General features: G+C 46.8%; 1 protein-coding gene across 1 annotated transcript in view; it reads left to right on the top strand.

Moving 5' to 3' along the window:
• Tcerg1l (transcription elongation regulator 1 like) overlaps nt 1-24,952 on the top strand; it is a 180,600-nt gene that overhangs the window by 27,626 nt on the left and 128,022 nt on the right. The window contains exon 7 of the mRNA XM_005351432.2: nt 18,864-19,061. Within this exon, the coding sequence (XP_005351489.2) occupies nt 18,864-19,061 (198 nt within the window). The remainder of the gene's footprint in view (nt 1-18,863; nt 19,062-24,952) is intronic.

The raw sequence follows: 24,952 nt of genomic DNA, 5'->3' as shown, positions 1-24,952 counted from the left end.
TATGGCGATACTGTTCTGTTTGCTTCTACACAGACCCTTTGCCCTCCCAGACACTCTTCTTATAGAAACCTATATTGCTTCCGATTATTGCTGTCAACTTCATGTGTTCTCAGAACTAAAATGAGTATTTTTGACATTAAATAGCTGAAATTTTTTCTTAATTAGCAATCTATCTTTTAGCTAGCCAGTTAGCCAATTAGTATTATAATGAATATTGATCGTTGGGAGATTGCTATGACCTTATTGCTTTTTACTTTGGTTTCTTCTCAATTTTCTAATCTCCCTTCTCATAGCTTACATTTTGTTGTTAACTTAGTAGTCATTTGAAGTTTTCATTATCCTCTATTATTCATAATTTATATATCTTTATTATTAAAAAATTAAAAATTATGTCATAAGTACATAACTCAAAGAGCCTCATGTTGAGGACCTTGCTGCTTCCCTCATCTTTGTTGAACAGGAGAAGGACACTGTGACAATTCTTACTGCAATGTCCATTTTATTGAGGACCCAACTTATGGATTATGCTGGACATTAACTTTTTTGTAGAAATGATTATTACTGGTATTCTCTACTGGATAAATATTTAGGTTTCTCAGATGGTGTTTCCAAAAGTGTTTTATTAATAGACCTGTTTAAGACACTTTTGACGAAGGCCAGCTAGTAGTAAAATAGCCAATATTGTCTCATCAGGAAAATATTTCCCCTTATTTTCAAAGAATATTTTTTTTCTTGCTGGAGTTTGTTTTTCTTACTCTGGGAATCTATTTTCTCAGTGTTTTGTGACTTGAGTGTAACCCTGCTGAGGGTGTCCATTAGTCTAACTTCTGTGTGCAGCCTGTCCGTCTGCGATCTCTGCTGAGGGTTTCCATCAGTATAACTGTTGTTGTATGCAGCCCGTCTGCCTGTGCTCTCTGGTGTTTTAAAGACTTTGCCACTGACTTTATGGTTTTACCTGGATGTGGCCCTTTTAAAAGCCCATCCAATTTACACATGGTTCTTTTGTGGAATTTCTTTTTGTCTCTTACCATTTCTGGGACATCATTCAATTGTTACTCCCCCCCCCCCTCCACCCCCATTTGCCCTCTAAAATGTTGGTAAGGGATTTAAACTTTGTTATTCTAAATTCCCTCTCTCTTCATTTTCCTTTCAAATGACTGATCTTTCTTCTGTTGGTAGAAGTTTCTGTCCTACTGGCATCTCCCAAATAAACACACTGAGGCTTATATTAATTACAAATGTTCGGTCAATAACTCAGGCTTGTTCCTAGCTAACTCTTACATTTTAAATTAACCTATATTTCTTATCTATGCATTGCCATATGGCTTGGTGCCTTTTCTCAGTACAGCATGCCCATCTTTCTTCTCTCTGTGCCTGCGGGTGACTCCTCTGACTATGCCCTTCTTTTTCCTAGCGTTCTCATTTTCGTTCTCCCCCTTACTTTATTCTGCCCAGCTATTGGCTAGTCAGATTCTTTATTAAACCAATCACAATGACATGCGTTCATTTAAGTGTGTGAGAATATTCCACATTCTTCTCTGGGCTTAGTTAGGTAACTTCTTAGGGTGTGTTTTACAGTTGCTAAGTTTTTCTTCATCTACACAGAATCTCCTGTGTCAATTACCTGAGAGGCTTTAGATTCCAACAGTTAACATTTTTCATCTCTAGAAATCCCATAATCTTAGAAACAAAACAAAACACAAACACAAACCAGCCCTTCATCACTCTTTGTTTCATTGTCTTGACCCTTGCGCTCCTAAAAACACTCATGCACAGCCACTTGATATTCTGCCTGTGAACTTCCGACATCCCCGTAGATGCGGGCGACGGATTTCTTCTTATTGTTTGGCTGACTCACTGTAGCTCCCTCCTTGCTTTGCTTGTTTTGAACTCTGCCTGGCTGGTTGCTTATTCCTTCATCTAAAGGTCCTCACTTGTAGAACTGCAGGGCAGTACCAGCCCTGGGCCAGAAAACCCTCTCCCAAGGAAGCAGCTCCAGCTTGCTTCTAAGAGCCAATAGCTCCTGCAGACTCCAATGGCTTCTTCTGCCTTTGCCCTCAAGGCAGACCTGCCACCACCTGTGGACACCAGGGAGATGGAAAGAAGCGAAATCCTTGCAATTAGGCTCACTTTCAGTGGCCTTGGCCTTGCCTTCCATCCAGAGGCGCTTTCCACTGGTTGCAGAGACACCCCGGGGAGTCTAGCTCAGAGCTCTGGTGAAAAATGGATCCTAGTTGAGCTGGGTTTTTTATTTTTCCTGAAAAGAACAGTCATTTCAGTGGCCTGTGTGCTCTTATCTCTAAATTGTATAGTAAGAAATATTCTTCCAGCAGAGAATACATTCTTGTCTCAAATTATATACCCTCAAATTATATGGCGTTGACAGCCTGGCGCACAGCCAGGTACGCAGGTGCATAGACGCTTCTGGATGGATGCGATTACCAGAGCTTTAATTTGTTGGAAAGTTAGTTCTGAGACCTGCATGGAATATAGACCCAGGAAGCGATACCTTATGAAAATAGAATATTTTTTTTAGCCATCCCACTTTTTTCTTCTTTGAGTGCCCCATAGGTAAGGGGTGTGAGCGAGGCCTTGGAGGGATGTCTGATATGTTGTTGACTCTTTGGGGCTTGGGAAGTGCTTAGGGTTATTAAGGCATGACAGATAGTCACTCAATAATCAAAGCCAACGTCCAGGCTAAGCACCTCCAAAAGGTGCTAGGAATGGTAGCTTGCTGGGGATGAAGGAATAACAAAGCAAACACAGCTGTCTGCATTCTGTGTCTTACCACTGAGTTAATCTTAATTAGTATTGCATGGTATTAGCTTGTAATCGTGGACTGACAAACTCTCAGTGAGATTTTGGAGTCGAGGAGGCTCAGCCTCCAGGTGTTTCAGTCAGGCTGCTCTCATTGGCTTCTGGTGGGGGGCGGGGAGATCACTCCCCTCTCCCAATCAGACATTGTGAACCACAGCACATTTTCAGAAGGAACTGAATCAGAAATCTCAAAAATAATGTTAGATTCTAAAATGCCTTCGTGCTACGGTTCTGGTTCCCTTAATTCTATTCTTTGAATTCCCAAGAACGTGACTTCAAATGGACGTCTGAGGAACTTCAAAGCTTAGGAACCAAATATCTGGCTCTGTTGTGTGCTCCGGGGACAGAGTTGGGTGAATTTGCTCAGAGTGGCTTTAGGAGTGAGAATACCTACCGTAGATCCCTATCCACAGGATTGGGAGGTGCCCAGGTTACACCGAGACTCCCTATCTTCAAGGTGTGCCCACCTTTGAACCACAGGCATGGTGGCAGAGGAGTGTATCCCTGGGGGCAAACTGCACTGGTTGTTGGCTGTAATTGTCTGGTGACCTTAGGTCTCACCTGTGCGGACACAAATGCCTTTATATAAACAACATGGCACTTTTTCCTTTGAGGCAAAAAAAAAAAAAAATCTTCTCCTTCCACAGCACAGCAGGCTTTTTCAAACTGGAAATGACACTCAAATCTCTTTTTTTTTTTTCTGGATGAGTCTGTACCTTCATTGTATACAGCAGAGACAGATGGGTGCCTGCCGGTGGATTCCCTCAGGTGGCAGAACAGAGAGCGTTTCCCACGGCTCGTTGCTGGGAAATTTGCACAGGATGGCCATTCTTGTTCTTCGGTTTCCTGAAAGGAGGACTGAGTTTGGTTGGAAGCAGAGTCTGGAATTTTCCAGTGTGCACTGAAAGAGGGAAGGCTAGCGTCTGCTGAGGGTAGAAAGCTGTGATTGCCAGGATGCGTCCAGGCTCTGACGGAGGCAAGGGAAGCAAATTCTTGCAGAGGACCACAGCGATTACGTTTTAAATGGCATTTGGGGACTGCCTCTGAAAGGTCAAGATACGAATATGGAGCAGGAAGAGGAAGGTGAGGTGGCAGGCTTGGCCATGAAACATCTTTGCTTTGCACCAGAAGACGAACAGACTGGTGGCCCTGACTCTCCCAGAAGGGCCTGACTCAAAGTCCCTCTTGGCTGTTGAAGTGTAGAGAGCTGGGACACAGGTGGCCACATGAAAGTCATACAAAGAACAGGGATCCCCCCACCCCGTGTGTGTGTGTGTGTGTGTGTGTGTGTGTGTGTGTGTGTGTGCATGCGTGCACCCAAGTTGACTGGTGTGAACACAAGCAGGAGTCAGGGAGCTTCTTGGGTGACTCAGGTTGGGGATAAGCCTCACTGGCCTACAGGAGTTTTTCTGCTGTCTGTCTGTGTGGCTGAAGTGACGGGAGCTGCTAGTACGCTAGGCATGCCGCACTGCCCCAAGACATGCCTTTGGCTCATTTCTGAGGTCCCCAGGATGGACTCTACAGATCTTTAGACCTTGAAGAGGCTCCAGGTGTCTTCTGAGGTTCAGCCACATTCTCAAGGATTGAAACTCATTCTGCGGATACAGGAGCCGACAGCTCCTCAGAGACACAACTGATTCAACCCACCTAGGCCAGGCGTATCTGCAGGAGGAGGGCCCTCTAGAAACTCACAGCTCCTGGCTCAGCAAGGCCATGGCTGTCCTCAGCCCCACCAATGCCCTGACTTCTCTATTGTCAGTTGCTCCTCACACAGAACATAGGTTCATAGCAACTGCAATGGAAGCCAGCCCGACCCACCATAGCAGCTGCGAGGATGAGAAAGCTCTTCTGGCAATTTCTGTCTTCATATTTTTCCATGTCTTCACTGGGTGGGGGCTGTACATAGTGTCCTGGTCTAGAGGCTAATTTCTGTAAAAGTGTTTGGGGTTTTTAGGTATACAGTCATCCATCACGACGGACAAGTTCATCCGGATCCAAGTCCTCAAGCCTTGAATGCAAACAACCTCCCACGTTCACCTGGGGAGGCTCAGTAGCAGGAGCCACGCAGGCAGGTGCTGGAGAGAAAAGCATATTTGGTATCTCAATTATGAAGCATTCAATCATCTTAATTTCATAACGAAGATCAGCACGGCAAAGCAGGAAAGTTCCTGAAAACCATTGGCTGGTTGATTGCATTGCTGCCTAAATGTGTCTCTGAAGAGAAAGTCGTGACTGAGAATAATTTCCGGGGCTTTATTACTGCCATGGGGTATTACGAGGCAGGTAAGAGGTGAGCGTCAATTGTGTGCACATGGAATGAGGAAACAGCTGCATCCAGTCTCTGAACCTGTGACAAACTTTGTGCCAAATGTTTCCGTGCTGCAAACTAATAGGATTCTGTTTTGCACCCAAGGTCAGGACTACTACCTCCTGCCCCCAGCCATGCCCATGTATGCTAAGAATAGAGTCAGCCTGCTGTACCTGTATGAATACATCCATTCTCTAGTATGACAGATGTGCCTTTGGTCAGAATCATCACATTCCATAGAAGATGCTCTCTTAGTCCACAGACATGGACTCTGTTGGGGCTGAGCAGGGTTGGTACTGCCATACCCTTCAAAGTAAAGCCCTTCTTAGGATGTGGCATGGGGAAGGAAACTTAGGGTTGGGAAAACTGCATGACCTTTTTAACCTACTAAAGTTACTTGCCCAATGTCTTGTTTAGAAGACAAATGTCTCCCATTAACACATAGTTTTAAGTGCCTAAGACAGGAACATGTCCGTGGGTGGGGAATGGTGAATCTGGGGAAGACAAGGGGTCTTTAGAAATCCTAGACGCTAGTACAGCCAGAGTGCCTGGTGGCCTGGATGCTGTCACTGTTTTCATTCTACTGGGTACCTGAGCCTAGGCTTTTGCTCTCCAAGCTCCTTCCTGTGGTGGGTTCACTTCCACATTCCAGAAAGACTTTGCCACCATGGGTATTGGCCAGGTGGTCCCTGGAACAGTACTTAGCAAAGTTAACATGAAGCCGCCATTATTTCGTAGGAAGAGTATTTGCTGCTTTGGCTTCATCCCTCCTCCTACTCAATTCATTACAGCACTGAGGATGTTCAGACTACTGATTTTAGCAGCAATTTGTTCTGTGGAGTACTGTAATTAATCTCTAGTTTAATAAAACGAATATTCAAATTATTGTGTACCAAGTTATATGAAATCATACAATAATAATAAATTAGTATTTGTAAAGTGACAAAAAAAGAGCTAAGTGGATTCTCCACCTTCCTGGGATTAAATAACTTGTCTTCTAGTGTCAACATTGCTGGGGCCCAAGAGCAGCGTGTGGGCATGCGTACGCGCGTGTGATGTGTGTGTGTGTGTGTGTGTGTGTGTGTGTGTGTGTGGTGTGGTGTGGTGACTTGGAGATTAGGTGTTATAGTTTCTATCCAGTGGGAGCTATGGAGGTGGAACTGCTTGTAAAGGCAGGAGCCTGTGGGGCTTTGAACTCAAGCCATCAATTTCTTCACTAGACATGCCCATCAAAGTTATGACTTTTAACTACAGACTCTAAGAGGAGACTCATGGAAGATGGTCTTGGTGCTCTGGGGGTGGGGACAGGATTAGTCCTGGCTTTGGCCCTTCACTGCTGAGCTGGGAGAAGACCTTTCCTCCCATGGGTTTGGGAGGCAATGACCCTGAAGAAAGAGTCTATCACAGGCCCCTGCTTGATGTTCTTGGTAGATAACACATTGTTGTGTTTTGTACCACAACAGCTGCAACAAAGTTGAGGTACAAAGCAGTTCCACACTAGCCCAGAATGGATCATAACAAAGGTTAAGGGGTAAACTCACTGAAAGAGTAGTGATCGGCAGTCTTCTGCGTGCACAGGGGAACTGAAATTGAATTCAGCAGCCAAGGGGCTCATACACCCTTTTATATCTGCATTTATAGTACATGAGACCACGCCCAAAGTGAGTCAGTCTCTTAAAAGCTATTGGTTGAAGGAGTTCCCACAGCACCTTGGACTCCTCTCTGAACTCCCGAGCATACCAGATGCCACCTAAGATAGCAATCCAGATTGGACTAAAGGACGGTAACTGAAAGCTTGTCCACCTTTGCCACCAGGACTGAGTGGTGACACCACTGGAAAAAAAAAATCTCATCCAGCTAGTGCTTAGGTCCACTGGAAAAACTAACAAAACATGAGAAATGTTGGGGCCAGGCAGGTGCTGATCCTATTTAGGAGGAGGCTTGGCAATTTAGGGTGTGTATTCAGATAATGCAGTATGAGTCAGACATTGTGGAGTGGGCCTGAAACCCCAGCTCCTCAGGATGCTGAAGCAGTAGAATTACCTAGGACCAGGTGCTTGAGGTCAACCAAAGAACATGATGAGTCCCTATCTAAAAGATAATAATTGTTGACAGAGGTTTCTGTCCTGTCTGGTCCCACAGCTGTTCAGTACCAAAGAAACACCAGAGGCTTACATTAAATATAAACTGGTTGGCCTGTTAGCTCAGGCTTTCTTATTAACTAATTCCTACATCTTACATTAACCCATCATTTTTGTCTGTGTTAGTCACTTGGCTTGATACCTTTTTATCAGTGAGGCATTCTCATCTTGCATCCTTTGAGCCTGGGTGATGACTGCAGACTGACCCTTTCCTCTTTCCAGAATTCTCATATTTTGGTCACCCTGCCTATACTTCCTGCCTGGCTACTGGCCCATCAGTGTTCCTTAAACCAATACAAGTGACAAATCTTTACAGGATACAAGACCATTGTCCCACAACAAATAATAACCACAAGTAAGTGAGCTGGTTTCTCCTAAGGTTTTGAATGAAATACAGCTGGCTTAAACCAGCCCATTGCAAAGCAGGTGGTGTGCATGGGTATGATATTCCTGCAGATGGAACCAGAAGTCACTCTCAGAATCCTTTCAGGGACAGAATGGTAAAAAGTATCACAAGGCATACCCTCATGAACTTCTCTACCTCCACTTCAGTCTGTACTGAGCATGAACAGTGGGAAGATGCTTGACTGTCTTGTCCTGGGCAAGTATAGCCCCAGAAGATGGGTTTTCTGTTCTTCATGTTGAACATCACTGGAAGAAATTGAATGATCCATTCATAGGATGGAATGCGGGTGATTTTAGAAATGGCATTTGCTAGACTATTTCCAATGTCTCTGGACAAACCAGCTATGAGATGCCTTCCCTCCTTAGCTGCACATGGGAACAGTGTATCCTTTCTCTGAGGCTCTAAATATTAGAATAGGCTTATCTTCGATCCATAGGGAGCAGAAGGAAAAGAAGCAGGAGATTCAAGAAGGAAGGCTTCTTCCTGCCTCACATTCTTCACCAAGTTTCTTGTTGTTTGGAAAGCCTGGGAATGTGTTTCCCTGATCACTGACTCTCATTTAAGGTGAGCCCTGACATCACTGTTTCTTCCCTGGGTACCCGAGCGGGGGGCTTTTGGTTGTATTGCACCCATACCCTAGCCCACTTCTAGTTGGCCCTGTGAGCCATTACTGAGTCCTAGAGTTCTATGGGCCCTGGGGGATAAGGCCCAGGCAGCACTCCTGCGAAGAGGAGACCTCCGTTTGGAGCAGTTCTCAGCTCCCTGGGCACCAGTAGATATGCCAGCCTGGGGAAGACAGGCAGTGTCATCAGAACCTGACTTGTTCTATGTCTGTGGCACATGACATGTGGTATTGGAGGAATCATTAATGATCAAGGCATCTAGGAGATAGTCCATGTGGCTGTGAGCACTGTGTCCCAGTATAAGGATCTTGCTCAGGAGATATCTGGGGTCCACCCATCTGGCTGTGGACACCTGTGTATGTTCAGTATTGCATTGCCATTCCAGGCCAACCCTGGTCCCCCTCCCACCTACACCCCCCTCCAGATTCTTGTTTAATGTGACTTCCGGTGTGTAAATTTCAGTGACTAGCTAGCAAAATGCTTCTTCTGGGTACATTTGCTTTGAAAGGATATCCTACCCAGACAAACTGTTAGTTGGAAGTAGATACCATTAAAGGGCACTCTATAGCCTTGGTGTCTCATAGGGTTGCAGAAACTGGGACAATAGGACATTGCCTTTGAGACTTCCCCATGTTTGGAGGCTCAAGCATGCACTCTCAGAAAATGAGAACACTGGTGCTCAGTGGGCCAGGCAAGTCACCAAGGTGACAATTTGGGTCTCTAAGCCAGGCAAGGCTGCCAAGGCCTCTGACGTCCAGAATTCCATCGACACCATCCCCATGCCTCCCCATGTCATTCCATTGATGGGAGGTTGCCCAAGAGTGTGGCTTCCCTCATTCTCGGAGGCCATTGTCTGTGACTGGAACACAGAGCCAGATGAGGTAAAGGAGTGGTGGCCAAGGGTCATCCATCCTACCAACCACGGTGTTCTTTGCAAGGGACGCCTTGAGCATCAGGGTCCCCCTCTCCTCCAAGCCCTGGGAGGACAGGGAAGTGCTTGGGAAAGCCAGCAAGATCTCACTGGGCTTGCGTGATGAGCCCTGCCTGTGGAGCTCAGCAGATGGTCCAGCACAGCTTGCAGGTTTGCTTCCTTGGCACCTTCAGCACTTGTAACGAGACCAGGAATTAGATGTCTCTTTCAGAAAACAACCAGAACAAACAGCAAATATTGGCTGCATCGTTAAGCCACAGTTCAAACACGCGGAGGCTGGGTTCCTATCAGTTTGTCTCATAGACCCAGGAAACCTGTAGTTACTCTTCCATAAAAACAGGCTTAAATCCTAACAGACATCCTCATTCCCAGGAGCACAGGAAACCGATGCTCTCACAGAACGGGAAGGAAGAGGCTATTGATGACTTCCCCAATGCCTTCTGTGAGTCCGTGGGCTTAGCAGCACCCCCCCCCCCCGCCCCACACCAGACCCCGAGAGCCCACAGCACATGCTCCATACAGATGAAGTCACCATCCTCATCACTCAGTCGTTTCTACAGAAATGATTACCAGTCAGTAGCGCAATGCCTGAAGGATTTCCAGCAGAGCCGAAACCATTTGCTAAGCAGACGTGGCTAAGGAATGGTTGTTTATTTCTTTGAATGCTTTGCTCAGCAGAGAGGGTGACAGCTGGTGCTCATCAGACTCTACTCGGCAGAGACTCTCACCATTCTGCTGTTTACCCAACACTCCACAACTCTGAATCCTAAAGTTTGCCCCAATATGGGTGTCCTCTCTGATAGATGCGGCACGCCGTAGCCAAGGCCCCATCTTGTCTAAAATTTGCATGTTGAATATTTAACACCCCACTTACTCCCTAGCCACTGGTAGTCATGATCCCTAAGAACACCTAGAGCCTTTGATGCCAGCATTCTCCATTTCAGAGGACAAGGAGATACCAAGAGCTGAGGTCTTACCTGTTGGAGAACCTGCCCAGAGATAATGGGAAGGTCTGGTCAGTTGCTCACCCCTTGTGGGACATCCCTGGTTCAATGCAGTGCTGTTTAACTCACTAATTAGGTCTGATGTCTGTGGCTCTGCAGCTCCTGCTTGCCCCCTCTTCCAGACCTCTCATTCTTCCCTTCTCTCTATTTCGTCCCAGGGAAGCAAATCTCAGCACAAATGGTTCCAGGGTTTGAGGCAGGTTCCCAGAGGACAGCAACAGCTTAGCAGTAGTCCTGCAGGGTACATGAAAAACCCACTTCTTACCTTCACTTCGGAGGCCAGTGGAGTATTAGTAAGCCAGGGATGCTAGTGTATACAGGGCTAATACGCAGGATTCCAGTGTGTATGTCCCCCATAGAGTCTGGGCACCTCATTGTCTCAGGTATAACTATCAAGGGAAGTGTGCTATGGCACCCAGCTTTCCTCTGCCGCAGTAGGGCACTTAATGGTCTCCTCTGTGTGTGTGTCTGAGGACTGTCTTCAGAAAGGACACGCCAGCAGCTCCTCTGTAGTAGGAGAGCAAGGATAAGGGGGCTGGCCTTGACAACTCTGGCAGCAGTGAGCATTTCCAGTGGACCTTCCCAGGGTTTTTGGCCTCTTGGCCAAATAACTGAAAATAAGGTTCACACAGATTTGCAAAAGAAGAAAGATATTTTTTTTTTGAGAAAGAAATGATAGTTTAAATTACAGAAGGAGGCACTGCTAAGATTGACAGTGGGCCACATGAGGGAGAGTACTCCAGAGCTCTGAGGCACAGTCTAGGGTCCTTGTTATGGGTCTAAGGGGAAGGAAAGACTGGTTTCTAAAGGGAATTCTCCACTTTGATTGACAGATTGGGTTATTTAGTCTATTTAGTCGTGTATGTACTGCCCATGGCCCCTCCCACAAGGCATCTAATTTTAATCATATCCACACCAATTATACATATGCATAAGATGATAACTAGGGTCTCTCTAAAAGGTTTCTAGAGGACACAGTTTTGCCTTCCTGTACACTCACTCAAAACCAGTTCAGGCCAGATTAACCCTTCTCTTCTTTACACCTGGATGCATTGGGAATACACGTGAATAGAAACTGTCTAAATTGATTGCTACCAGGAGTGGGGAAACTTAAACCTTTGTTCAAAGATCAGAATATAAGTAGCCTATTGCAGATGGGGAATGGAGGCATTCTGAGGTTTCTAGGTGCTTTATTTGGAGATGGGTTGTGTGTACAGTACATGCAACTGAAGGAAGACAGCTACCAGGAGCATTGTTAAAAGAATGGAGGCGCGCATAACCTTCAAACCAAGTAGGGCTGGGGTCGCAGGATCTAAACTGTCTCCTACGCTTGCCTGAGTCACAAGGACAAGGGCAGCAGCTGCTGCAGTTGGACATACGCAGATGTGTCTCATGAACTCCTGTCCCTTTACCCCCTCTCCATGCTGCCATTAAGGAAGCACCTGGTTCATTTTACTGGTCTTCTTACAACACTGACTTGTATATTACTCATTATGGTATGGCTTTGCTGGCTTATCTCTTCGCTGGCTTAGCAGGTTTATCTGGCTGTACCCATCTTATCTTACTATTTATTTACTCAACTAAGGGATTTTCTGAAGTCCTTTGGGGGAAAGGAAGTTCCTGTCATTGTTTATCAGTTGGCACAGTTTATTGAGCGCTCTTGCTTATAGTCCAAACTCAGCTGAGAGGCAGATCTCGGGGGAGCAGCTAGCATACAGGTTCTCTTGGCTCCATGCATTTCCTGGCTGGTGTTCTCAAGCAGCAGGCAGCCAGCAGCATTTCTCTGTGGGTATCCAGTGATACCTCATGTCTTGTATCTATCCCATTGTCTTTCATTCCCATGCTCTGTGCAGAGTGGCACAGAGATGCTCTGCTGTGACTGGGGGCTGGGAGATGAGATAGGAGAAGCTACCAGCAGCCTCATCCCGTCTCCCATGTATTGTGAACTATGAACCTATCCGTCAAAGTGCCCCAATATTGTGAGGGTGAATTCTGTTAGATTGAGAACTATGATGGGGAGCGGAGGCAGTAAAGGTTCCCCTTAGAGTGTGTGTCTGAGGGCCTTCTGGATTAAGTTATAAGGACTCTGATACATGCATGGACAACTGCCGAGTGGGTTCACAGAATGACTGTATTACTGGACAATAGTGGCTAAGAGGAGGCAGGGTCTGTTTGGAGGAGCTAGGGGCCAGGGTCTGTGGTGATTAGACCCTGGCATGACTCAGTTCTATACGCCCTTCTTTCTGCATCCTCTTCAGTGCTGTAACTACTCTGTCACACCCTCCCTGATGTGATGGACCAAACCCTCTGTAACTGAGCAAAAGAAACCCTCCTTTTTTATGCTGTTATGCCAGACACTGCAGCACAGCAATCAGAAGAGATAAGAAACACAGCCCCCTTTCGAAGTAGTTCCCGCTTGCTGTCCTGATATGTGGCCCGGCCAGGAGGTTTGGTGGCTACTGTAGGCCCCTTAGTGGTTCTTTTATTTTTGAGGTCAAGGACCACAGAGGCTTGGGGCTCAACCAGTCTTAGGGAGACTGGACCTCTTCTCTCCCTGTAACTTACCAACACTAGATACATTGTGCTGATTGGTAACTTTCCGTTACCACTGGTGTTTGATTTTGTGAACACACTGGGAGATGGTTCAGTTTTGTATAAGGCCAAATAATCTTAATGTAGGTGAAAAGCAAAAAACAAAAAACCCATCTTTTCAGTCTCTCAGGGGAAGACTAATGAATCCTAGTTATTTTGCTTTTAAGTTGACAGATGATTTTTGGCAACAAAAATCACGTGGTGATTAAAAACGTTTTCATATTTTTCTAGCTGCAAAATGCTTTCACCTGTCCCAGCATCTGTTGCTTTTTTAATGGTAACTTTCTCTTCCATCAGTCAAGGTCACTTTCATTTTAAACAATAGAGCAAGTTTGTTTCAGAAACTTCATCTGGCAGCACATGGCTGAGATCGTGAGCTCTGTCTTAGGCATGAAGACATGGTTCCCCAAGCATGGTGTCCATTGGCTTTGAGAGGGTCATGACTGCTGGCAGCTTGCTGGAGTATGTTTTTTTTAATTATTTTTTTTTATTTTTCCATTCAATTATTTACACTTCCTTCCCTCCTCCCAATCCCCTCCTGCTCCCCCACACCCCCTCCTTCCTATCCCTCCCTACTTGAGAGAGGGCAGGGAACCCTGCCCTGTGGGAAGTCCAAGGCCCTCCCCCCTACATCCAGGCCTAGGGAGCTGTGCATCCATATAGACTAGGGTCCCAAAAAGCCAGAACATGCCGTAAAAACAAGTCCCAGTGCCTTTATTAATGGCTTCTCAGTCAGCCCCCATTGTCAGCCACAATCAGAGTCCTATTTGATCTCATGCTCATTCAGACCCGGTCCAGCTGACTTTGGTGAGTTCCCATTAGAACAGGCACACTGCCTCAGTAGGTGGACCAACCCCTCACGGTCCTGACTTCCTTGCTCATCTTCTCCCTCCTTCTGCCTTTCAACTGGACCTTGGGAGCTCAGTCCATTGCTCTGATGAGGGTCTCTATCTCTGCCCGTCACCCGGACAAAGATTCTAGGTGATATTTGAGATAATCATCAGTGTGATAGTGGGGCAAGGACAGTTCAGGCACCCTCTCCTCTGCTGTCCAAGGACCTAGCTGGGGATATTCCTGTGGACACCTGGGATCCCCAATAGAGCAAGTCTCTTGCCAACTCTAAAATGGATCCCTTAATGTAATCCCTTCTTCCCTGCTCCTATATCTGCCCTTCCTCCATCTCCACCCTCCCACTCCCCCAAGCTCTTGCCAATCCTTCCCTTCTCCCTTCTCTCTCTCCTTCTCTTCTTCCCCCAACCTTACCCCTACCCTTACCCCACCCCCATGCTCACAACTTTTGCCCGGCAATCTTGTTTGCTTCCAATTTCCAGGAGGATGTATATATGTTTTTCTTTGGGTTCACCTTGTTATTTGGCTTCTCTGGGCTTGTGAATTATAGGCTTAATGTCTTTGGTTTATGGCTAGAGTCCACAAATGAGTGAGTACATACCATATTCATCTTTTTGGGTCTTGGTTATCTCACTCAAGATAGTGTTTTCTATTTCCATCCATTTGCATGCAAAATTCAAGATGTCATTGTTTTTTTACCGCTGCGTAGTACTCTAATACATTATATTCCACATTTTCTTCATCCATTCTTCCATTGTGGAGCATTTAGGTTGTCTCCAGGTTCTGGCTATTACAAATAATGCAGCTATGAACATAGTTGAACAAATGCTTTTGCAGTATGATTGGGCATCTCTTGGGTATATTCCCAAGAGTGGTATTGCTGGATCCTGAGGTAGGTTGATTCCCAATTTCCTGAGAAACCACCACGCTGATTTCCAAAGTGGTTGCACAAGTTTGCGTTTCCACCAGCAATGGATGAGTGGTCCCCTTATTCCACATCCTCTCCAGCAAAGGCTATCCTTGGTGTTTTTGACTTTAGCCATTCTGACAGGTGTAAGAAGGTATATCAAAGTTGTTTTGATTTGCATTTCCCTGATCGCTAAGGAGGTTGAACATGACCTTAAGTGTCTTTGGCCATTTGAACTTCTTCTGTTGAGAATTCTCTATTCAGTTCAGTGCCCCATTTTTTAACTGAGTTAATTAGAATTTTAAAGTCTAGTTTCTTGAGTTCTTTATATATTTTGGAGATCAGACCTTTGTCTGATGCAGGGTTGGTGAAGATCTTCTCCCATTCAGTAGGATGCCTTTTGCTGGAGTATGTTTTAACAGTAAGTTTTTTCATTGACAGGCTACATGGTTAGCACTGGAGTGTGTGGTCAGTAATCCTTCTTCATAGATGGGGGAAGGTGCGGCTAGCTGGGCCTACTGCAGTCTGTCTCCTGGGGGAGCTCTGCAGCCTGGACATCTGCCTTATGGGAGGAACTCCTGAGTAGAAGCTCAGCTAAGAGGGCTGTCTGATTTCAGAAGCATCGATAAAAGCACCAGCCAATGGAAGATATTTGAGTCTTTAATCCACACCTGATAGAGTAGGAAATCAAGAAAACCACAACTTTCTATGCTCTTTTCTCCTTCAGAATAATAAGCAGTCTAGACCAGGGCTAAGCCCAGCTGCAGACTTGAACCTTCCCCTTGCTGGGCAGCTGAACTTGACTGCTCAAGGTTTTATATGCCCTGACATAGGGGAGGGTGGGGCAAGGGTTTGCAAGGGGAAGTTGTTGGGATCTCCATCATCTTCTCTGTGAGGGGGGCTGGTCCCTGAAACTCTCACAATGAACTCTACAATCTGACAGGGCTGCAGAGAAGTTAGAGCAGAGGCATACACTTCTTGTTGTACCTTATGGCCATGAGGGGCTGGACTGTGGGGCTGAGTTAGGTGTCCTGGACAACTGGTTCCTACAGGTACCTGGCTGGGCAGGACTTGGGTCTGGTAGGGGCAAGAGGCAATGCTGTGGGGTAGAGAGCTAGGTACTGTGGAGGGATGGTTCCCAGGAGCTCCTGACTGGACAAGACTTTGGTCTTATAAGGATGAGGGCCACGTTGTAGAATCCTGGGGGGCTTTACTTTCCTCTAGTCTACTTCTCCCACGCCCCCTTGCTTTATAGTGTGGGTTTCTGAGGGCTCTCATAATTGGATCCTCCTTGTCTCCCTGGGCTCCCCATGCCTGACCAGCCCCCTGAACTTCTGGCATCTCTTCGGACCACTGAGCAGAGCACGCGTGTAATTACATTCCAGCTGTATTTTCTGTAGCCGTAGTGAAACGAACATAAATGAACCCTTGGGTGGAGATGAGGGCAGGAAGGACCCTGAGTAAAAAACATTCAAATAGGTCTTAAAGCATATCAGAATATTAAAAAATGTTCTTGTTAGCTGACTTTATATCCCCAAAGCACTGATAGTGTTTTGGCTCCTGACACTGTTTTATGGTGACTGGAAGATATCAGTATGTTGGTTCAGCTGTTTACACATGGCTACGTCTAATAGGGAATACCTGTGGTGGGGGTGGGGAGGCCAATATGGCACACTTATGCAGTTCTCCATTCTCTGGGTGTCCTGATTTATTGGATATTGTAAGGTACGTGAGGGTGAGGCTGTTGATTCTGTGACTCATTACGATAGAAGCAAACATACAGGGGGGATTGCAACACATTCCCTTATCAGTCAGACCGTGGGTACCAGGGAGCTGCCACCAGACAGAAGGGCAGAAAGGCAGATCACGACCCTTGCTCTGTTTCACTAATTGTCCGTGGTGTGCTTCTGCTATAATGGCGGTACGTTCTTGATAGCACTGATTTCAAATGTGTGTATAACAACCCCGGGAGTCTACCACACACAGATACAGGATACAGATGACATGGAACCCATGCAAGGCTGTGGGCAGCCAGGATGCTCACTTGCTGGGTGGGGAAGGTAGCAGGAAGAAGACCTGGAGCAAAGCCCAGGCTGGAGAGGTACCTCAGTGCACAAAGGACTTATCCCACACACTAGCTGAGGATCAGATTTTGATCCTTAGAATCCCCAGAAACTGGACAGAGCAGCATGTGCCTGTAACCCCAGCACTCCTACAGTGACGTGGGAGCTGGAGACAGGACACCGTGCTCTGGGAGCTTCTGGGTCATCCGTCTGCCATACGCAATGGCAAACAAGAGGCTCTATCTCAAACACGGTAGAAATAAAGGGCTGGTACCCGAGGCTATCTTCTGACTTCTGTGTGTGCCACGTCACATGCCTGCCTGTGCTTACACACATCATGCGTGGAAACAACCAAGGTGTCGTCATTCTGTAGGTGAGCGGAAAATAAATTGTGGCACATCCTTATAATGTACTATTACTCAATGATAAATAAAGTGCCATCGAGTCATACCAAAGACAGGAAGCGAACTGCAAAGCAGATTGCTGAGTGGAAGAAAGCAACTGAACAGGCTGCAAGTGATGCCTGCCATTACATGGTGTTCTGTAAAAGGCCACACTGTGTTGCTTTGGGATCAGGGGTTGGGTGTAGGTGCGGGGAACAGAAGGGGCAGGGTGAAGTAGGTGGGACTTTCCTGTCATGAAATTCTTGCATGGAATGCTGTGTGAACACATCCTACATCTGTCAGAATTCACAGGGCATACCCAGGACGGAGGCCCTGGGAGGGAAGCTGGCCTTTAGTTAACAGTGTGTTCATCTGAGCTCATGGTTGGTGACACGCAGCACCCTGGGGAAGGTGGTAATGACAAGGGAATTGCCGCCGGCAGTGTGGGAGCTCTGTAGCCACTGCCTAGTTGCTCTGTAAGTTTAATTTTAAAGGACAGCGTGTGTCCCTCTTAGGGAATTTGTAAATATGGAAAGACAGGGAGAGAAAATCAACCAAGAGTCTGCCACTTCGGTACACTCACAGTCTGGAGTGCATTTTTTTTTAAAAAATCTGACTTTATGATATCCAGTACTTTCCTAGATGCCTTCAGATTTCTCTTTCCCTTATGGACGTCTCCGCTGAGGTCCAGATTCGGTACTCTGTCTCTGAGTGCATCCAGAACTCTGCCCCATCCCCTGACTGTTCCTATAAAAAAGGCAGCCAGTGTGGGACCACGGCAGAAACACTGAGCAGACCTCCTGGGCATCTGACCTCCCACCATTCTGCAGCAAACCTCATCCTCCACACACCAGTGGTGTCTACCTGCCTAGCCCGGTGTCCTCAACCAGCCCCATCTCCTCACCATCCCTGCATCCCACCCCCGTCCACACTGCTCTGCTCCTCTCTGCTTCCCAATTTCCTCAAAGCTCCCATATCTCATGGGAGTAGCATCTGCCCCAGAACTCTTGTACTTGGTGGTCCTTCTTCCCAGCGGCCAGGATGCCTCATTCTCCCATTCTAGAATGATTTGGACCATGAGTCCTTATCCCAATAAAGGTCAACCTGCAGAAATTTGAGACACAATCATCACTTCTTCATCCCTCTTGACTTAAATCCATCAACCTATATCATAAAACTAACAGATGAGAAGTGTGTCAACGATGTGCTTCCTTCTGGAAAGTTCTCCTGAAAACAGGCCTTCTGCCTGCCCATTGCTCAGCCCCTTGTCAGTCCCCCAAAGACAACTGGTTGTATGAGCGTAAGGCAGATCTTTAGAAGTGAGTTTGCAGCCTGGGTTACTTACTCTCTGTAGCCTTGGCATCCTTCCTGGATTCTGTGTTTGGAGCATCTGGGAGAGCCTGCGTGGGTGATGATTTCTCCACATGTGCTCAGCATCCTGAATCCCAGTGCTTTGGAAACCCTCCCGCCCTGGCCTACACCCACCCCTTCCTGCAAAGCCTCCCCACCTGGATTCTCTCAGTGCCCTACCTCCACCAGGCTGGGCTTCTGCACAGTCTTGGTGGTCGCTTCAAATGACCTACACACATGGGTACCACAGTGACACTATTTCCCCTTACCCTGTACATGTCCTGGGATCCTTCCGGTGACTTCAGAATGGTGGCGCTCTAAGCATCACACAGTGAAGCACATATGCTGAGTGACAAGATCCACTCTGGGGACAGTGCTAACGGGTACAGGATGTCATTGAAGGGGGCGGTGCTAGTCTTACATCTTGAGGAGGCTGTTATCTGAAACGGGTGTGTGACCCATGTACTGACCCTGGTCTCTCTCCCACAGGTGGTTGCCATAACAGCCTTAAGCCAATCAGCAGTGGTCCCACCATCACCATCACTGCCGCCGCCGCTGCCGCAGCCGCTGCCATGGTCTCCGTGGACCCTGAGGAACTCCGGGGCCTCTCACCCTCCATTGTGCAGCCCTGCCATTTCTTTACATTGACTCCCATCAGAATCCCCCTCCGGACCACACCCTTCTCAGGTAGGAACCAGAACACCGTCTAGAAAGGTCATGAATTGTTCCCAGAATCCAACTTAGGGAAGCAGGGTTAGCTGAGCCCATGAGCGCAGTGTCTTGGTCCCTGTTCCCTGTACCTGGGCACATGATGTGAATTGTTGGAAGTCAGATCCAGGAGAGGCATCCAGTTGGGTTTTTGTGGAGTTTGCTTGGTGGGAGACTATGCACATGCACGTGGACTCCACGGAGCCAGGCTTGCCTGTGCCACGTGGCTTATGGTATGTGCATGTGAAGAGTCAAGACCCCTTACAACTCATGTAGGTACTGAGGACCCCAAGACCTTGGTCATCTCCTTGTGTGTGTGCCGCATGTCAGAGAGCAAGGGTGGCTCACCCAAGACGCATCACCTGACCTAGCTAGTGATATCCCATTGCTGAACTGCACATGGCTTTCTCTAGCCCTGCATGGGATTGGAGATAGCTTCTTGGGGCATGTGGAAAATCCTGCCTACCAGGTGAGGGTGGGAGATAAGAGTCATAATGTCCCCAGAGACATTGGTGCTCAGAGTGTTGGGCCTTTCTGAAGAATTGGAGAGGATGAGCTTGAGGATTCTCAGCATCCCGAGGTGCAGAGATTCAGAGATGTGTGTTCCTAAATTGTGGAATAGGTTCCAGACTGATCACATTTCCTGCTGCTGTCCACATGATGTGCTTACTGCTCTCTGTATTGCGCTTGTCGACTGGTGTCAGTGTGCCCCATGTCCCTATGCAGTGCTGGTTTCTTCAAACGTGATAGTAATATCAACTTGGAATCTTCCATCCCCGAGTTTTGGTTGCTTTAGTGAGCTGGTCCTGGGCTGTGGTATAGCTTGCACAGAAAGTCTGCAGGAGGCAGGCGGCTACGTGCTGAGCATCCTGCATCAACAAATCCAAAGGCAGCACTCTCAGAACTGATTAGATGCCACAGGTGGGAAAATTCTGCTTTGGAAAACTTTACTTATGCATGAAATTATTTTAAAAAAACATATAAAATAAACTAAAACCTGTGTCTACATTATAGAAAATGAATAAATTCACATTTAGACTTGATGTCTTTATGTATATGTAATAAATATGTCAAAATCTTGCAAATGTTGAATACAGCTTGCATCCAAAGCACTTTGGATAAGAGGTGTTTAGCCATGTCGTTAATAGCTGCATTCCCAGCAACAGGAAACTGTCACTAGATAAGACACGTGCCCATGCACACATATATGTATAGGCATATGCAATGCATATAGACGCACATACACATGCATATGCACACATGCATGCACAAGTACATTCAAACACAAGGCAAAGATAAATATCCTGTGTTCCAGTTTTTTATTGTGCCCTATGTGATTGATTTTCTTTCTGGGGAATCTAATGTGGTCCTTTTCAACTGGACCTTTGATCTCCGTGTTCCTCTACCAGCCTAAAGGGTTAACTGTAAAGGTAGACTGTACTGCCCAGGATGAAATCTGCCTTCCATTTCATTGTTTAAGATGTGATGGGAACAAACCCTAGGGCAATCTGCGTTTGAAGCCCACATTCCTGCTGTGTGAAGCTATGGGCTAAAACCCCACAATCCCCTGATCCACTGATGCTTATGAAAATTTATCTTAGAACCAGACACTGTACTGCTGGCTGGCTTCCCTTTCCAGGTTTAGTGAAATACAGGGGTGCCCAAGACAGGGCTTCTTTGGGAGGTGTGGCCACTTGGTTGAGTTGGACTGGGTCTCTTCTCTAGCTGGTTGCAGAAGGTCATTAAGAGGTGCGGGTATACTTCTGGCGAAAGCCTTATCAAGTGTGCCTTGAGCTTCTAAAGGGAGCTGGAAGGATGTCCAGATTGTCATTGTTCTAGTTAGTTTTATATAAACTTGACAGACACCCAGGTCATTTTGGAAGAGGGAACCTCCACTGAGAAAATGTCCCCACCAGATCGGCCTGTGGGCAACCCCGCGGGGCATTTTCTTGAGTCATGATTAGTGTTGGAGTTCTTAGTTCGCTGTGGGCAGTGCCATGTATGAGCTGCTGGTCTTGAATGTCATAGGAAAGCAGGCTAGCTAGCCATATACAGCTCCCTTCCGTGGCCTCAGTTCCCACCCCGATTCCTTCAATGATGGACCATAACCTGGGAGTTGAAAGCTGGAATAAACCTTTTCCTCTCCAGGGCACTTTTGGTCACCGTGTTTTTATCACAGCAACAGACACTCTAACTAAAACACCCATCAAGATGCAGGCCTGTTTTGAAGGCACCCTTAGGAGTCCATGGAATGACTGAAGGAGCAGACTCTTCAGAGAGCTAGTTTGCCTGGAAGTTCCTGACACCCTGCAACTGATGAGCCAGGCTGGGATCAGAAGGAAAACAGATTCCTTAGTGACTTGGTGTGGCGGGAACTGGAGAAGTCAGGCTTAGATGGACAGAGAAGGCAGGTCTGATGCAGCCCGTCCCTCATGCCAGCTTATCTGAAGCCTATGGTTTTTGGTGTCTCTGCAGAGAGCACTGTTCGTAATGGAAGGGCAATTCCCATTTCAGATGATGAGCCTGACTGTTGCTTGATGTAAAAAAGCCAGATGCCTCAGAGGCTTCATACAGTTCGGGTTAATGAGGCTCAACTGAGGACAATTTTGCCTCTTAGGGATATCCACACAACTACTGGAGATGGATTTTAGTTATGTCAGCATGTGGAGAGGCTGGGTCCTGCAGTCTTCATCTGCCCCGAGTTCTATCTCCATAGAAAACCTCTGGTGTAAATTAGAATACCACTTAACAAACTCTGTGCGATCTTGTGCTAGGGCAGTGTGGATAAGCTCAGCTGGACAAGGAAGACAGTGTGATGTGTTTGTTTTTGTGTGTGTGCGATGTGTTTGTGTGTGTGTTCTGTTAGCCGAAGCCCCAGAGGGACATATCTTTGTGGAGAGAACGTTGACAAAGGTTTTACACTAGGTCTGCAGCCCTTGTGTGTGCCTGTGTAGTTCTCAACCCATACTCAAAGAGCCAGGGGCCAGCTCCAAGCTCAGTTCTAATGGGGTTGTCTCCTTCTGTGTGTAATGGGCACAGCCAAAGCTTGTGGTTGCTCTCCATAGACTAGATACCTGTGGAACTTGTCCCTTTTCTGGACTGTGTGTCCACCATCAGAAAACTGTGTCCTTTTTTCCTGTACCCCTCCCTCCATGAAGAACAGGCTGTGGATCTATGGTCTCAGTGACATCCCTGATCCAGCACCCTGCTGGGTCCTTGTTGGGTTAGGAAGAGCTGCTCTGTCCTTTGTGGCATCTAGAGCTGTTGGTTGCCCACCTGTCCCTGAATCCCACTTGGGGCAGAGGGCAACAGGCTCATTTGGAGACATGTCTATTCTGTTGACAGTGCAGACATGCAGGCTGATGGCTGGAGGAGTCACCAGGGAAAGGAGAACAGAGCAGAGACCTTCTCCTTTCACCCACAAACAGGTTTTAGCTCACTTCTCACTGTTCCTCATGGTCTCAGAATATAGAAACACCTATTCCGGGGAAAGGTCTTGGGCATCACAATTACGTCTCAACATTAGGAGTCGGGCTGGGTGTCGTGGACAGGAGGAGAAGTCAAGGATGTGGACCACGGCAAGCATGCCTCCCTGGGGTTTCTAGAATGGGCTATCCTGGCCTGCAGTCTCTGGACCATAGTTCCGCTCAGACTTTTGCTAGGACAAGTGAGCCAGGTACCGCATGCCTTCTCTAAGAGACGAAGAATCTGAAATGGCTTTTCTCCTAAGAATGATAGTTCATTTTACAGCATGGCCCAGCCTTTACAAGGCTCTCCGGTGAGAAAGGTGAAATGGGAGCACGGAGACACTGTCTCTAGTATTGCCAATTACGATCGGATACAAATATTAAAAAGCACCATCTGCCTCGGAGACCATTTGCCACCTGTTCTCTTGCTTCCACAACTATTTATTGGTTTAAATTTAGCGTGCTGTCTTGCCACAGAACAGCTGGGCAGTGACGATTTTCTTTGTCTCCCAGTGACTTGCCAGCCAAGCCACATACCACGTCCAGGACATCTCACGGTATCAGTGTTGCCCACGGCCTTTCAGATGCTGGCAACTCTCCCATTAGGGAAGTCCACAGCTTCTAGGTACTTCTGACTACAGAGAGCCAACTGCTTGGGGGCAAAGTTGGCCCCTCTTTTATCTTATTATTTTTTAAGTGCACGAATTATTCTTTCCTCTACCATAATAAAAAAAAGTGTCATAATACATATCGCAGTGTTAGGTATTTCCAGAGTCAAAAATTCAGAAACCTTCTGGCAATATAGTTACTGATATTCCCAAACACACGGAGGTCGCCCTGCCCAGAGGGGATCATGACTGAATATAAACAAGCAAGCAGAAGGCCCTAGTATTTATTATCTCTGACAGGGAGCTCTGTAAGAATGCCCTGAGCATGCATTCCTACCCTCTGCAGTGGGTGAACGGCAAAACTGCCTCTGTGGGGGAAAACCTGTTGCTGGGATCTCAGAGTGAAGACTGCTCACACACTGAGTCCTTCCTGCCACATTGCCCATCTCCGACCATTGTTCTCCAGAACCACCCATTCCTATTACCTTAGGAATGTACACAACACTTTGGGGTCTACATTTGCCATCTCCACCATGATCTCCTGTCCACTCTGTCTAGAAACTGAAAATATATCCTCACGCTAAAGGACTCAAGGTCTGGAGATATCTGCCTCCCTTAAAGGGGGGCTGGCAGGATACGGCTATAGATCTCTCCCCCCTGCCCCCTCCACTCCAGAGGTAATGAACCCTTGCTGTTCTTCCTCTGCAGCTTGGGAAATGCCTTCCCCACTTGCAAATGTATCATTGCTGGCCAGGTGCATGCTGCCTAGTGGGGCTCTGCTACCTTTAGAAGAAACAACCCGCATTTAGCCATTCTTCTGTGGTTGTTTTTCTTATGCAGTCCTGTAGATGGAAGTTTCTGACCCACCTGGTCCGTCAGCCGATCAATCCCAAAGAAACACACAGTTCCATACATTTGCCTGCAGATTTCATGAGGTCATTGCTTTTAACAGCAAAGTAATATTCCATTGTGTAAATATAACAATCCCTTATTTGGTTGTGGAACATCTGGGCTGTTTCCAATTTCTGACTATTATGAATAAAGTTGCAACCAACACGGTTGAGCAAGTGTCCTTGTGGCAGGATGGAGCACCCTTTGGGTATATGCCCAAGAGTACTATAGCTGGGTCTTGAGGTAGATCAATTCCCTTTTTTTTTTTTTTTTTTTAGAAAACACCACATTGATTTCCATAGTGACTGCACAAGTTTGCACTCCGGCCAGCAATGGAGGAGTGTTCCCCTTACTCCACATCTTCACCAGCATGAGCTATCACCTGTGTATTCTCTGATGCTCAGCACAGACTCACTCACTCAAAGGTTCTGTCTTATGTTTTACTGCCTGTGTTTAAACCATATGACATGTTACAAGACACATAGAAGGTGGAATGGTTACTATAGCTAACCTACTGGGCATCCACTTCTCATACTGGTGCTACTTATTTTTCCATCTCAAGACCAGCTATCACCCACTTGAACGATAAGCTCATATTGTCCATTTGGTATTTAAAGGTTTATTTATTTACCTGTATGTGTGCGAGCCTGTGTAAGCTCCTATGTACCATGTGTATGCAGGAGCCCTCAGAGACCAGAAGAGGTCACTGAATTCCCTGGAGCTTCAATTACAAGCATTGTGAGCCACTTGTGGGTCCTGGGAACCAAATTCAAGTCCTCTGCAAGAATGATAAGCACTCTTGTTTTGTTTTTTTTTGTTTTTTTGGTTTTTCGAGACAGGGTTTCTCTGTGGTTTTGGAGCCTGTCCTGGAACTAGCTCTGTAGACCAGGCTGGTCTCGAACTC

This window comes from Microtus ochrogaster, chromosome 8 (assembly GCF_000317375.1).
Source record: "Microtus ochrogaster isolate Prairie Vole_2 chromosome 8, MicOch1.0, whole genome shotgun sequence".
Taxonomy (NCBI): domain Eukaryota; kingdom Metazoa; phylum Chordata; class Mammalia; order Rodentia; family Cricetidae; genus Microtus; species Microtus ochrogaster.
Note: the sequence above shows the minus strand (reverse complement) of the source record. Positions and strands in the feature narration are given on the sequence as shown.